The 12,524-nt window shown below is 51.1% G+C and overlaps 1 protein-coding gene across 1 annotated transcript; it reads left to right on the top strand.

Annotated features, from left to right (window-relative positions):
• The first annotated feature begins 7,250 nt into the window (after positions 1–7,250).
• Nkx2-3 (NK2 homeobox 3) lies at positions 7,251–12,176 on the top strand. Its single transcript, XM_052185523.1, has 2 exons — positions 7,251–9,158; positions 10,579–12,176. Exons 1-2 carry the CDS (start codon positions 8,810–8,812, stop codon positions 11,316–11,318), a joined length of 1,089 nt encoding a protein of 362 aa, XP_052041483.1. The 5' UTR covers positions 7,251–8,809; the 3' UTR covers positions 11,319–12,176.
• Positions 12,177–12,524: the final 348 nt, after the last annotated feature.

Here is a 12,524-nt window from a genome sequence, read left to right as displayed (position 1 = left end):
TGCTGAGACTACCAGTGTGTGCCCTCTTACTACTACTATGGTTCCCTCCAGTGTTTTGTTTTGTTTTATTTGTTGAGACTGGATTTTTCCGTGTAGCTCTGGCTGTTCTGGAACTCACTCTGTAGACCAGGCTGGCCTTGAACTCACAGAGATCCACCTGCCTCTGCCTCCTGAGTGCTGGGATCAAAGGCATTTGTTCATTGTCACCAAGTCCACTTCTTTAATGCTCACAACAAACAGGTCTATGAAGTCCACACCATTGTTATCTTCTTTTACCAAAAAAAAAGATGTATATATTTTTATTTTATGAATGTTTTCTTGGTATATGTACAGTGTGGTATCTGGGGTTCATAGAGATCAGAAGAGGGCATCAGCTCTCCACTGGAACTGGAATTATGGACAGCTGCGAAGTGCTCTGTGAGTACTGGGAACTGAACCCAGCTCTTCCAGCAAAAGCTGAGAGGGTTCTTAACTACTGAGTCATCTCTCCAGCCCCCATTTTTGTCTTTTATGGGTGAGAAAATTGCTGCTTGGTGAGGCTAGAAAAAAATGGATTAAGGTCACAAGGTCGTCACATGGGCAGGGGCTCTGCTCCACACCTAGATCTGGTGGGTTCCAAAGGCGGGGTTCTGGGCCAGGACAGAGGTATAAGGTTGTAACTCAGAGAAAGCCCAATTTTCCAGGACCACACCCTTGGACAGAGCTGCCTCTTCTCTTTGAAAGAATCTTGGTACAGCCTAGGGAACCATGGGGGCATAAATTCGCATACAGAATATTTGTGGGCTTGCCCAGTTGTGTGCAGTGCAAACATTCATTTCCACACATGTTCATTCATCATTAGGGCATATATGTGTATGTATGTATATGCATGCATATGTCTATGTATATGTATACACACACACATACATATGGGTCATTGTGGAGTAGAATGTTTCGGCATAGTCTTATTACTTTCTAGCATGCACACAGTGTCATTACAATCCTAGTGATAAAAATCTACTTCTTAGCTGAGCAGTGGTGGTGCATGCCTTTAATCCCAGCACTTGGGAGGCAGAGGCAGGCAGATTTCTGAAATTCAAGGCCAGCCTGGTTTACAAAGTAAGTTCCAAGACAGCCAGGGCTACACAGAGAAACACTGTCTTGAAAAAAAAGAAAGAAAGAAAAAGAAAGAAAGAAAGAAAGAAAGAAAGAAAGAAAGAAAGAAAGAAAGAAAGAAAGAAAAGGAAAGGAAAGGAAAGAGAAGGAAAGAAAAGGAAAGAAAAGGAAAGAAAAGAAAAGAAAAGGAAAGAAAAGAAAAAAATCTCCTTCTTTCCTGGCTACAGCTTAGACAGGTCCTTCCAGGGCCACTTTGAACAAGCAAAACTAACTGTATCGATCCCATAAACTGTCTGTATGAAAGTAGAACATCCACTCCTGGAGGTTAGCTTTCACCTTGGATCATATAAACTCTTCTTTCTCTATCTTAGGTCACTACCAATAATTCTCATTGTTGTGGGGTGTCCGGAAGGAGGGAGGAGAACTCCGATGGAGTGTTAGCCCATGTAATGACCATCCACTATGCACAGCGAGGCTTTAAAGTGGTCTGCATTCATGGAAAATCCCACATGCCTTATCCCTGCAGAGACCCATTAGCTACAACACTACTAGCTCAGGAAAGCACTTCCGTTTTTTATGTAGAGAAAGACAAGCAGGTAGATGCACTAATCAAGTCGGCATTCAAATACAACTATGGTCAGTTTCAAAATTGACGGCAGACTGAAGGTTAAAGGGTGGATCAGAGGGTGGATCAGACGGCGGCCATGGTCTGCCATGAAGCTAAACGACACAGAAAGAAACAGGAAGGAGTCTGGTGTCCCTTAGGAGACCAGTGACTCAGTGGCTCCTCGTACCCTATAACATGCATTTAAGAAGACTAGGAGGCTAGGATGGTGGGACATGGCACATGCGCAGCAAGGCTGGTGGGGGGGGGGGGAGGCGAGAAGATGAAGATCCCACAATTCTCTCCCAGATTTGGTCCCAGAAATTCAAATCAGTCTTGGGTACAATTCCTAGCTGGGATAACCTCAAGGCTGGACGATCCCGGCAGGTAAACGGTGTTTCATTTGTGCGGAACCATGGCCCAAGTCTGGGACACACACACACACACACACACACACACACCTCCCATCTACTCTTCAGGGAGGCCAGAAGATAGGGCCTCAGGCTCACCTCCAGTTCTGCAATGGCTTCTCTGCAGAGCCACAATAGAAGGAAATGCAGGCTCCTCAGGATCAGCCTGGAGGGGATTTCCACGGGGAGGGCAGCCCAGCTTGCCACCTGGAGTCTACACACGCACCGCACCGTGGGGGCCCCTGCTATGCTTGCTAAGGGATGAGGGGTGGGGGTGGGGCGGCGTGAGAGACATTTTTGGAGACGGAGCGGGGCAAGGAAGAGATCCCTTTCATTTGACCGAAGATGCTTCGGTCTTTTCCTGAGCAGGCCCGGGCACGGAGCTGGTATTTAGGGTCAGCTCGAGCTCAGGAGTGAGACTTCGCACAACTAGGTCGACCCCACTTGGGTAGTCACTGATTTTTGAAGCCTAGCTTTCAAGCAAACAAACAAACAAACAAGCAAACAAACAAACCGAACACTTGTGGCGAAGGAAGATTTTAAAACAAAAACAAAACTAACAAGTTCCAAATGGAGAGCTGGGATGGGAAGGTGTGAAATAAAGAAAATGAGGAGGGGGTGAGAAGGGAGCCAGGGGGTGGGAAGGCGTAAGGACCGGTTAAAGGAAGCTGGGTGCGTGGGGGAGGAAGTGGGGAAGAGAGGAAGTGGGGGTAGGGCGGAGGGGGAAAGGGCAAGTGAAGAAGGGAGGGAAGGGGCTCCGAGAAGAAGGGACAGAGAGGTGGGACAAGAGCGGCCTGGAGCGGGGAGGGAGGGCCGCGGAGAAGGCGAAGGAGGAGGGTCCTGGGGGGTTCTACCGTCCTCGACTCCGAAGTTCTGCGGAACCTCTGCGTGCCTGAACCGGTGAGAAGATCTCTTCTCTGTGGGGAGGTTTAAAATCTTAGAGACACGTTCAAGGACAAAGACGGAGCCTGCGCTGGGGCTGTTAAGTCTCGGGTTTGTTAGGGTCCTGCAGCTGGAGAGGAGCCTTGGGAAAAGCCCGCAGTTCGCCGAAACAACGCGCGCGCGGGGAGCTTAGAGAGGCAGCGCCTGCCAGCCAGCAGGGCGGTCGTGACCTCCAGCCACCTTCAGCCTGGAAGCTCCCAAGTTCGTGGACTTCAACCCCACACTGAAAAATCTCGACATGGTCTCGGATGTGCTGCCTAGAGGCCTGGATCTGGCTTCTGCGGCACATCACGCCTCTGATGGAGTGGCCTTGAGCCCCCCACCAACACCACCCAAATACCCATCTGGGACCTCCACTCTCTCCACCTCCTTATTTGTAGCCAATTCCCGGCAGAACCCACAGCTCATGGCCCCTCACACCGCCCACCCCGGCGCACTGGGGATAAAACCCGGACTAGCCTGGAGAGTGGAGCGGTGAGCCCTAGTTGCTCCTGGAATTTCAGAAGCCAAAGGCCAAGGTGTCCAGAGACAGTTGTCTCCAGGGACAGACTGAAGGAGCGTCCTGACTAACCTAGAGAATCGCGGGCCTTCCAAGTGCGGACTGGAGTCGGATCTCCAGGCCCTGCACAGACGCAGCCAAATGACAACACACAGGGGAGAGATTTAAACCAACAACCCCAGCAATGCTTTCTGGCAAATGGGAAAGGTATTTTTCTTCCTCAAATGGTTTGAAGTTATTCTTCCCAAGTCTCCCCAGGAAGACTGGGGAGATGGGATTTTTTAGGTCTCTCCAGGAGGTCAACGTGCCTAGAATCGGGTTTGAGAGTTAGCAATGAGGGAGGGTAGCTGGAGGAAAAGATGAGAAGATACCCACTTTCTGTTCAAAGAACTTCGAGAGCAGGCAAGACAGACGCTCTCATTTGAGCAAATTCATTTGCCAAAGACTTAACCTTGTGAAGTTAGATTATATTTTAGGAGGTCTGTAGACACTGAAAATTAGCTACAGGAAGTTTAAAAAAAACCTACGGAATGCATTCCGAATTCCAGTTAAATCCTCTAGTTAAAACTGCTCGCTGCATTTTAAAATAGCACACACATCAATACAAATAAATGTCTGTGGAAGGCAGTCTTTGTTTAAGGCAGTTTCGTTTGAAGAAATATTGAGTTTCTTTCGACAGAGATTGTCTTCTGACTTCAGTGTGGGATTGGCATAATGGAACTGGTTTTGGTGAAGAAATCTCAATTTACATTTTTATTTTAAATAGTGTTGGAGTAGTCAGAGATGTGAGAAAATGTTTCACCCCGAGAAATCGAAACTCCTAGCCATGGACTGTTATTTATGCCACAGACCACACAATTCGCTGGATTTGGGCTGACTTCTTTCTCAGGAAAGAAATGATGAGTTCTTTTAAAAAAGTTAATTCCAAACAAAATCTAGAACAATTTTCCATGTGTGCAAAACTAACTACATCTATGTGCTCTCTGCCCACTTAAAAGTCCCTCTCATAACATGAGTCTACTACGGAAACACATACACTCAAAAAATTAGATAAGTTTGACACTTTCAAGAACTCAGCAACTTGGTTGGCATTTCCTTAAAATTATACAACGGGCTATGGCTCAGCGTTAAAGACCAGATTCATAACTCAAATCAGATAATACATTCACATTCTAACCCATAGAAGGCAGGCAACATTAGACTGCTCTGGAATCTGGGGACAGATTCCTAACATCTCTAAGCTAAAAAAACCAAAGCAAGATATAGCACACACCACCACTACTGCCACCAACAAAGCAACAAAATTTTACTTAATGTAATTGCTTAAAATGAAGCCCTTTCGGTTTTTCTTTCTTGGCTTGTGTAAAATGAAATTCCAAGGACAGCAGTCAATATTATTAAAAACCCACCTAAAATTTTATATTTTCAGGCCAGCTGATTTTACAGTAATATTATTTTTTACAGTTGAACAGAAAAAAAATCACTCAAGTGTTACATTGAGATTAAAAAAAAAAAAAACTGGGGCAGCTTTCGAAGTAAATCTTGTGGCCCTGTTCCCATAATTGTTGTGCAAGGAGACAGAGGCAGGTGAAACAAAAACTATTGAACATTTGCCCTTTTTATATGTGCAGGAAATGAGTGATTTTGTTAAGAGTAAAACACAAATGCGGCTTTTAAAATTACATTTTCGGTTGGTAATGCATTTATTGTAATGGTTAACACGAGTATAACTTTATTTAGTATATATGCCTCTATAAAGCATCCCCCCCCCCCCCGAATTTGCCACCGCTACAGCAAGATCTGTAATCAAATATCCGATAGGAGGGGCTTGGGATATGTTCGAGGTGATCCCTGGCAGGCATAGTATGAGGCTAAAAACCAAGCTGGATAATCATATTTACTTTATCTGACAGTAATTGGTTGAACTGTCTGATAGGAAAATCTATTGTTAATTGAGCACGGATCCAAGATTTCTAAGATCTTTTCAGACAAGAGAATACAAATGCCCCAGAACATACTAGTAACTGGATACAGTGAAACTAGATTCTGTGCCCCGATAAGCACAGCTTTTCTGCCCTACGGCAGCTCACAGTTGGCAGCACAGGCTGTGGAGGTGTCTTAGGTGCCCGCTGCTGAGGCGGGAAAGGGAGGCCACCTGGATGGGCTTGGCCTGGCTGCCCCCTACTTAGAAACCAGTATAAGTCAAGGCTAGACAATTTGGAAAGGGAAATTGGAGATGGTCCGAACCGTCCGTCAGCTAGGCAAAAATCAAAGTTCAACGCTGAAAATCAAAGAGTAGGTGGAGGTCTCCAGTGTGCTAGATCAGGGGTGTGCCGGGATAGGGATGGGGAAAGGGGATGGTTAGGCCATAGATGCCACATGCTGGTGCGCTCCCTAGAGAGTCCTTTCAGGCCCGGTCCTGTCCAGCCTTCTATGAAGCAAGTTGGCCTGGATCCGAGAGAGAGAGAGAGAGAGAGAGAGAGAGAGAGAGAGAGAGAGAGAGAGAGAGAGAGAGAGAGAGAGAGAGCTGTCCAGGTGTGTTTTGAGGATACTTGACCTGGTAGTGGAGGCAAAGGGATTCGGTGGAGACCCTGCCACGTGCCCCTGCAGGTAGGGAACAGACAGCCATCTGCGTGGGCAGAGAGAAGAGGCCATAGAGAGCCTTCTCGGCCGCAGCAGGTGTGTGGATGTATCACGGAGTTGCAGGCGTTGGACAGAGGTCGGGGTGGGAGGGCTCACCCAGCCAGGATTCTGGGGCAAGTAGTAAACAAGAAACCAAGTAAGGAAAAATTTGCGCTTCCGACAGAAGCAAGGGCTTTTTTCTTTTCTTTTCTTTGGTCCAGATCTTGAAACCACTTGAAAGCTAAGAAAAGTGGAGAGTAGAAAGGAACAGTAGCATTTCTCTGCGACGGGTTTTGCCTTGCAGTTGGCGGCAGGGTGGGGGACCGAGACGGGTGCGTGGTTTCCTTCTGGTCCTCTGACTGCCAGCTGGGACGCGCAGCACGCGTCCACTCAAAGTCCCCCACCCTGCAGCGCGGCGCACTCACCCCACCTCTGGATGTTTGCGCTTCGGATCCACAGCAAAACCAGGCTCTCCCTTCCCTTGGACTGGCGGGCCCTTTGTAACAGCCTCTGCCCGCAGCTTCCACACTTTCAAGTCTTAAAGCAAAAGGGCTCCTGCGACCAAGGAATGGTTTCAAGGAGCCAGGGCCTAACCGCAGAAGATCTTTCCCCATCTCCCCCAGAGCACGTGGAGGGCGCCTCGTCCCAGCCTCCCCCTTGGCCCCAGGAGCTGCCTCCCCGCAGTATTTCCGCTCTCTCTCTCTCTCTCTCTCTCTCTCTCTCTCTCTCTCTCTCTCTCTCTCTCTCAAGAGCCCCGCCTCTCTCTCCTCCCAACCCGTTGTTCTTTCTTTCCAGGGCCATGGGCATCAACTCCTCTCGCTGCCTCGGGTTCCGCAAGGCCGCTCTCTCTATGTAATCCGCATCCACGCCCTGTCTACAGGTTTCCCAGGCCGTCATCCTCAGTCACCGAGCCATCCGGCGCTCCCTTCCAGTTGAGGCCAGTCTCTCCCAAACTGTGAGGTTCAACTGGGAAAGAGAGCGAGAGAGAGCGAGTGAGAGAGAGAGAGAGAGAGAGAGAGAGAGAGAGAGAGAGAGAGGAAACGAAAATAAAAGAAATAAAAGTAAACGCAAGGGCAGCCTAATGAGAAACCCGAACTAGTCCTTGTTTGGTTTTCCAAGGTGCGCTGCCCACACATTTTGCTCTTAATCTCACAAGCCCGCTACCACTCAGGGGCTAGGCATGATGTAGGGGGTGAATACCCGAAGGTGGTTCCCCAACAGGCAGTTTTCACAATCTAAGACTACACGTATTCTTCCTGCAGAATACAACCACGGTTTCAGAAGCCGAGTAGAGGAGAGTAATGCTGCGTTTTGGAAAGTTGAGGCCTGTACTCAGGCTCCAGACTCCCCTTAGGAAGGCGGCCTGAGGCGCAGCCACAACTGGGTTCCCTCCCTCCTGAGACCAGAGCCACCCAGTGTGTGCAGCCAGGTCAGAATCATTGCGGTCAACAAACACTGCTTTGACCTCCCACAAAGAACAAGGGTAGTTACAAGTATTGAGCTCTTTGCTTTAGTAGACAACTGCGCTATGCATCCAGCCTGGTTATCTTTTTTAAACTCCCACAATAACCCTAGAAGAGGCAATCCGACTCCTTTATATAGGCCAGGAAACTGAAGACGCCCAAAACCAAATACTGACTCAGGCCAGGATTCGAAGCATAGAGCTTCTGGACACCAACAGAACTCTTGTCGTCTTGTCTTCTACAGAACTGCTCTCAGAAGCCACTTCGAGGGCTGCAAGGACAAGTACGATCTGGATCCTGCCCTCAGGGACTCACAATCTAAAGTGACAATCAGGCGGAGTACAGCAATGGCACTAGGTGGGGGAGTGACAGGTGACATTACTGAGCAAGTTCCGAGCAAGAGGATCTCAGGTTAGGCGATCTGGCGGCGCTTCCTTCGAGGTATTTGAGCAGAACCTCGGAGAATAGATTTCCATTCGTGGAAATGAGGGTGGAAAAGGCACTCCAGGCGGCGAGAACAGCTAGAGCAAAGATGAGGTGGAATTTGACACGTCGCTCGTATTTCCACACTCCTCTCCTTAGAAATCCACAGTCCGGTATTTACTGGCCAGGAAGTTTTCCTGCCCTGAAGCAACTGGAAAGCCACAGTGCTATGGCATCCTTCCAAGACTTTGTTGGTTCATGGACAGTGAGCCTCTCAGAACTGCCCCTGGTCGGGAAGATGCAGCTAGGTGGAGCGGGAATCGGCGATTCAGACACCCGGTTCTTTGCAGCTTCTCCCACCGCGACTTGGACCTCAGGACCCTATTCCAGTCCCTGTCTATTTCTGGTAGCGCAGCAACATCCCACTGGGTGGACGCAGAGGGCGTGGCGCACATACACCAGAGCCAATTGGGAAGGAGGCCAGGATACAGACCCCGCCCTTTGACGTGACGCAGGGCCCCCGGACAGAGGCTTCACATCCCCGGCCCCAGTCCTTGCAGTGGCTGTAACAAAACCCAGACCCCCAGGTCCGGGCCAATGGAGGCGATTTAGACTGGAGCTGGACCGCGTCTGTCAAAAGCTCGACTCCGCACCACCGTGGAGTCCAGAAGAAGAGCTGGAGCCACCGCACTCCCTCCCCGCCCCCGCCGGGATTTATTGAGTATTTGGACTGGACAATTAAGTGGCCCTGATGATGTTACCAAGCCCGGTCACCTCCACCCCTTTCTCAGTCAAAGACATTTTGAATCTGGAGCAGCAGCGGCACTTCCACGGAGCTCACTTGCAGGCGGAACTGGAGCAGCACTTCCACTCGGCGCCCTGCATGCTGGCCGCGGCTGAAGGGACGCAGTTTTCTGATGCAGGGGAGGAGGACGAGGAAGAAGAAGGAGAGAAACTGTCCTATTTGAACTCACTAGCTGCTGCCGAGGGCCACGGAGATTCGGGTCTCTGTCCTCAGAGCTATGTCCATACAGTTCTTCGAGACTCTTGCAGCGGGCCCAAGGAACAAGAGGAGGAGGGTGTGAGTGAACGGAGCCAAAGTGAGTAGTGGGGTGGGGGTGGGGAGGAACCGCTTCCCTACACCTGGGGCAATGGCTCGGCGCCCATAAACAACCCTTAAAGCTTGCCAGCATGGCCACCCGCCCCTTCACATTCGTCTAGGGTCGTGCCTGCACCAGATTCAAGGACAGCTCTGCAAAGCACCGGTACCTGAGTGAGATAGAGCTGGGGCGGGGGAAAAAGAGGAAGAGAGACCTACTCTTCTCTGGAACAGGGAGCCAGAGCAGTCCCCGAGGGAAGGAAAAGTGATTAGTGCAATCCTGGTGTGTGTGTGTGTGTGTGTGTGTGTGTGTGTGTGTTCGTTCTCTCGAACACCCATCTTCTCAAAAAAAAAAAAGGGGGGGGGGTCAGTTGTCTACCATTTTTCTTCTAATGTGAGGTGAGTTCAGTGAGACCAGGGCAGTCACCCCGGCTTTTCCGAAAAGGCGATGCAAGCAGGTTGTGTTTTGATCGTCCTTTCCTACAAGAAACTTTGATAGACAGCGCCTCGTTTCTGGGCTTGCAACTCTCCGCTCTTACGTTTGTAGAACTCGGCTGAGGAGAGGGGATGGTCGTTGTGTGGGAAAGCGATCCATATCAGATGACCGCAGCAAGTCACACCCATGAGGTGAAGGCCTCCAAAAAAATCATAGTGCGCGCTCCGTGTCCCATACTGCAAGTGGAGTAGAAAGGTTAAAGTTCCTGATTTAGTTGGGGATTCTGGCCATCTAGAAGATCAGAGTTGTGTTAGGCAGGAAAATCAGATAACTGAATAAGCCCATAAGGAAATGCCTAGAAGGGAAACAGAATCAAATAATCTCTTCTCCAAGTGGAGATTTTATCTGGCTGAGACCAAGATCTCTGACAGTTCTCCAGGCCCAACCGGGGCAGAAACTGTCTAAGTCGGTCCATCCAACTCTTTTCCTCTGTAAGGTAACACACAAATATTGTCACAGACACTTTCTCAATAGTTTTGAGATTTTTTAAAAAAAAAAAAATCAGTTCTTGAGCTGCACATTCGCCTTTCACTTATATATTCCCAGACAGAAAAAAAAATGCAATCCAATGCATCCAGGCCGCCTGTCCCAATAGCAACTCGTTTCACACCTTCAGGGGAGTGGAAGTCAATCGAGTTTGCAAATACTGTCGTGTTCCGCGGTCTCCTGAAAATTGTCTTTAGCCCCTGGACTGGACCCGCACACTTATTCTATTTTCTCGCTGATGCTCAAATTTAACAAACGCGACCTAACTACTCCCCACCGAACATGCCTTCTCCCGGGGAGGTGCTCCTCCTGACGCGGGCCCCCTTGGGCGCCAAGAACCATGAACTTTCCCAAATCCAGCATTTGTTCCGTGCCTCCAGGGCGTAAGGGTGGAATCCTGGGAACTAGAAAGGCTAATAATGTCTTGCTTCTCCCTTAGAAAGCTGCCAGTTGAAGAAGTCTCTCGAAGCGGCGGGAGAGTGTAAGGCGAGCGAGGATGGCGAGAGGCCGAAGCCGCGCAGCCGCCGGAAGCCGCGGGTGCTCTTCTCGCAAGCTCAGGTCTTCGAGCTGGAGCGCAGGTTCAAGCAGCAGCGGTACCTGTCGGCGCCCGAGCGCGAGCATCTCGCCAGCAGCCTGAAGCTCACGTCCACGCAGGTGAAAATCTGGTTCCAGAATCGCAGGTACAAGTGCAAGAGACAGCGGCAGGACAAGTCCCTGGAGCTGGGGACGCACGCGCCGCCGCCGCCACCCCGCCGCGTGGCAGTGCCGGTGCTCGTGCGGGACGGCAAGCCGTGCGTCACGCCCAGCGCGCAAGCCTACGGCTCGCCCTACGGCGTGGGCGCCGGCGCCTACTCCTACAACAGCTTCCCCGCCTACGGCTACGGGAACTCGGCCGCCGCAGCCGCCGCTGCAGCCGCCGCTGCCGCCGCCGCCGCGGCTTACAGCGGCAGCTACGGTTGCACCTACCCGACGGGCGGCGGCGGCGGCGGGGGCGGCGCGGCCTCGGCGGCGACCACCGCCATGCAACCCGCCTGCAGCGCCACCGGCGGCGGATCCTTTGTGAACGTGAGCAACCTGGGAGGCTTCGGCAGCGGCGGCGGCGCGCAACCCTTGCATCAAGGTGCGGCAGCCGGGGCCGCGTGCGCGCAGGGGACCTTGCAGGGCATCCGGGCTTGGTAAGGTCTGGGCGGGACACGCGGCGGGCGTCCTACCGCACGCTGGGCGCCGCGGGAACGAGACACGAGAAAGGACAGACCCAAGGGCCAGGTCCCCTCGTTAAAATAAAATACAGACGTATCGCTCCTTCCAAGGGGCCAGGGTCGCAGCACACTCCAGGCCTGGGGTATGGGGCTCAGAGGAGAAAGGACGCCCTGGTCCAGTCGCCAAGACTGTCTGAGACAGAAACACCGGCCAGGCGCCAGGGAAGAGGTGGCCCCCTACCCTGACTCTGCGGGGAGTGCGGGAGGCTGGGACTCCGGCTGTCGCTTGCTCTCCGGAGAAGGAGGAGGAGGAGGGCTTTTCTCCTCCAGCCTTCCCTTGGCCTTCTCGAAGTGTGGTCGGAGAACCGGACCGAACAGGAGGGAAGGAAAGAAAAGAAAAGGAAAGAAAAGAAAAGAAAGAATAAAAGAAGAAAAATAGCTGGAGAGAGAGCATGAAGGAGAGGAAAATGGGGTACTAGGTTGAGAAATTCCAAAGATCTGCAGCCCCTTTTGCTTGCCGGGAGCGCCACCACGCAGTGGGGTTTTTTTCGTTTTCCAACTGTTTCCCTTTCGAGACAGACTCCGCCCGGATCGCTGGATCGTCAGGGGACTCTTCTTGGAGACTACCATGGCAGAGAGATCGAAAGTTGGGGGGAAGGGAAGCAGCTGAGCAAATCTGAGACCTGACGGCCCAACCTAGGTTGTCGCCAGGTCGGTTTCCTTTCTGTTTTGTATTCTGTATTCCGCACATTATCTCTATATAACTATATCCACACGCCGTGTACACATCCGCAGTCACACACTACAGGAGTCAATAAAGAAGGTGCAATATTTCTGAGCTGTTTGGTTTGCTGCAAGACTTGTTTAGCCCCAAAGACTAGGAAGGGGGCCCCCTTAGACAGGGCGGGAAGTGAGGGAAAGGACCCTGGCCACCTCTGCCTGGTGTCCCTGAGCCAGGTCCCAGGCTGCAAGTTTGGGCTCTACTTCAGCTTTGTTTGTTAATTTCTTTTTAGTGTTGTGAGCTGGAGAGAGGCTCTGGGTCTTCTGAGGTCAGGGACTTTGTAATCTCCCTCCCCACACCCCCCCTACATTTTACCCAGATGGACTGACTTGGTGCAGGGGACCCGCCTTGGTCAAGCTGAGACTCTGCCCCACCTCCAGGGTCTTCGAGGAAGAAGAAAAGTTG

The sequence above is a fragment of the Apodemus sylvaticus genome, chromosome 1 (genome assembly GCF_947179515.1).
Source record: "Apodemus sylvaticus chromosome 1, mApoSyl1.1, whole genome shotgun sequence".
Classification (NCBI taxonomy): domain Eukaryota; kingdom Metazoa; phylum Chordata; class Mammalia; order Rodentia; family Muridae; genus Apodemus; species Apodemus sylvaticus.
The sequence above is the reverse complement of the archived record's forward strand: the minus strand, read 5'-3'. Positions and strand labels throughout refer to the sequence as shown.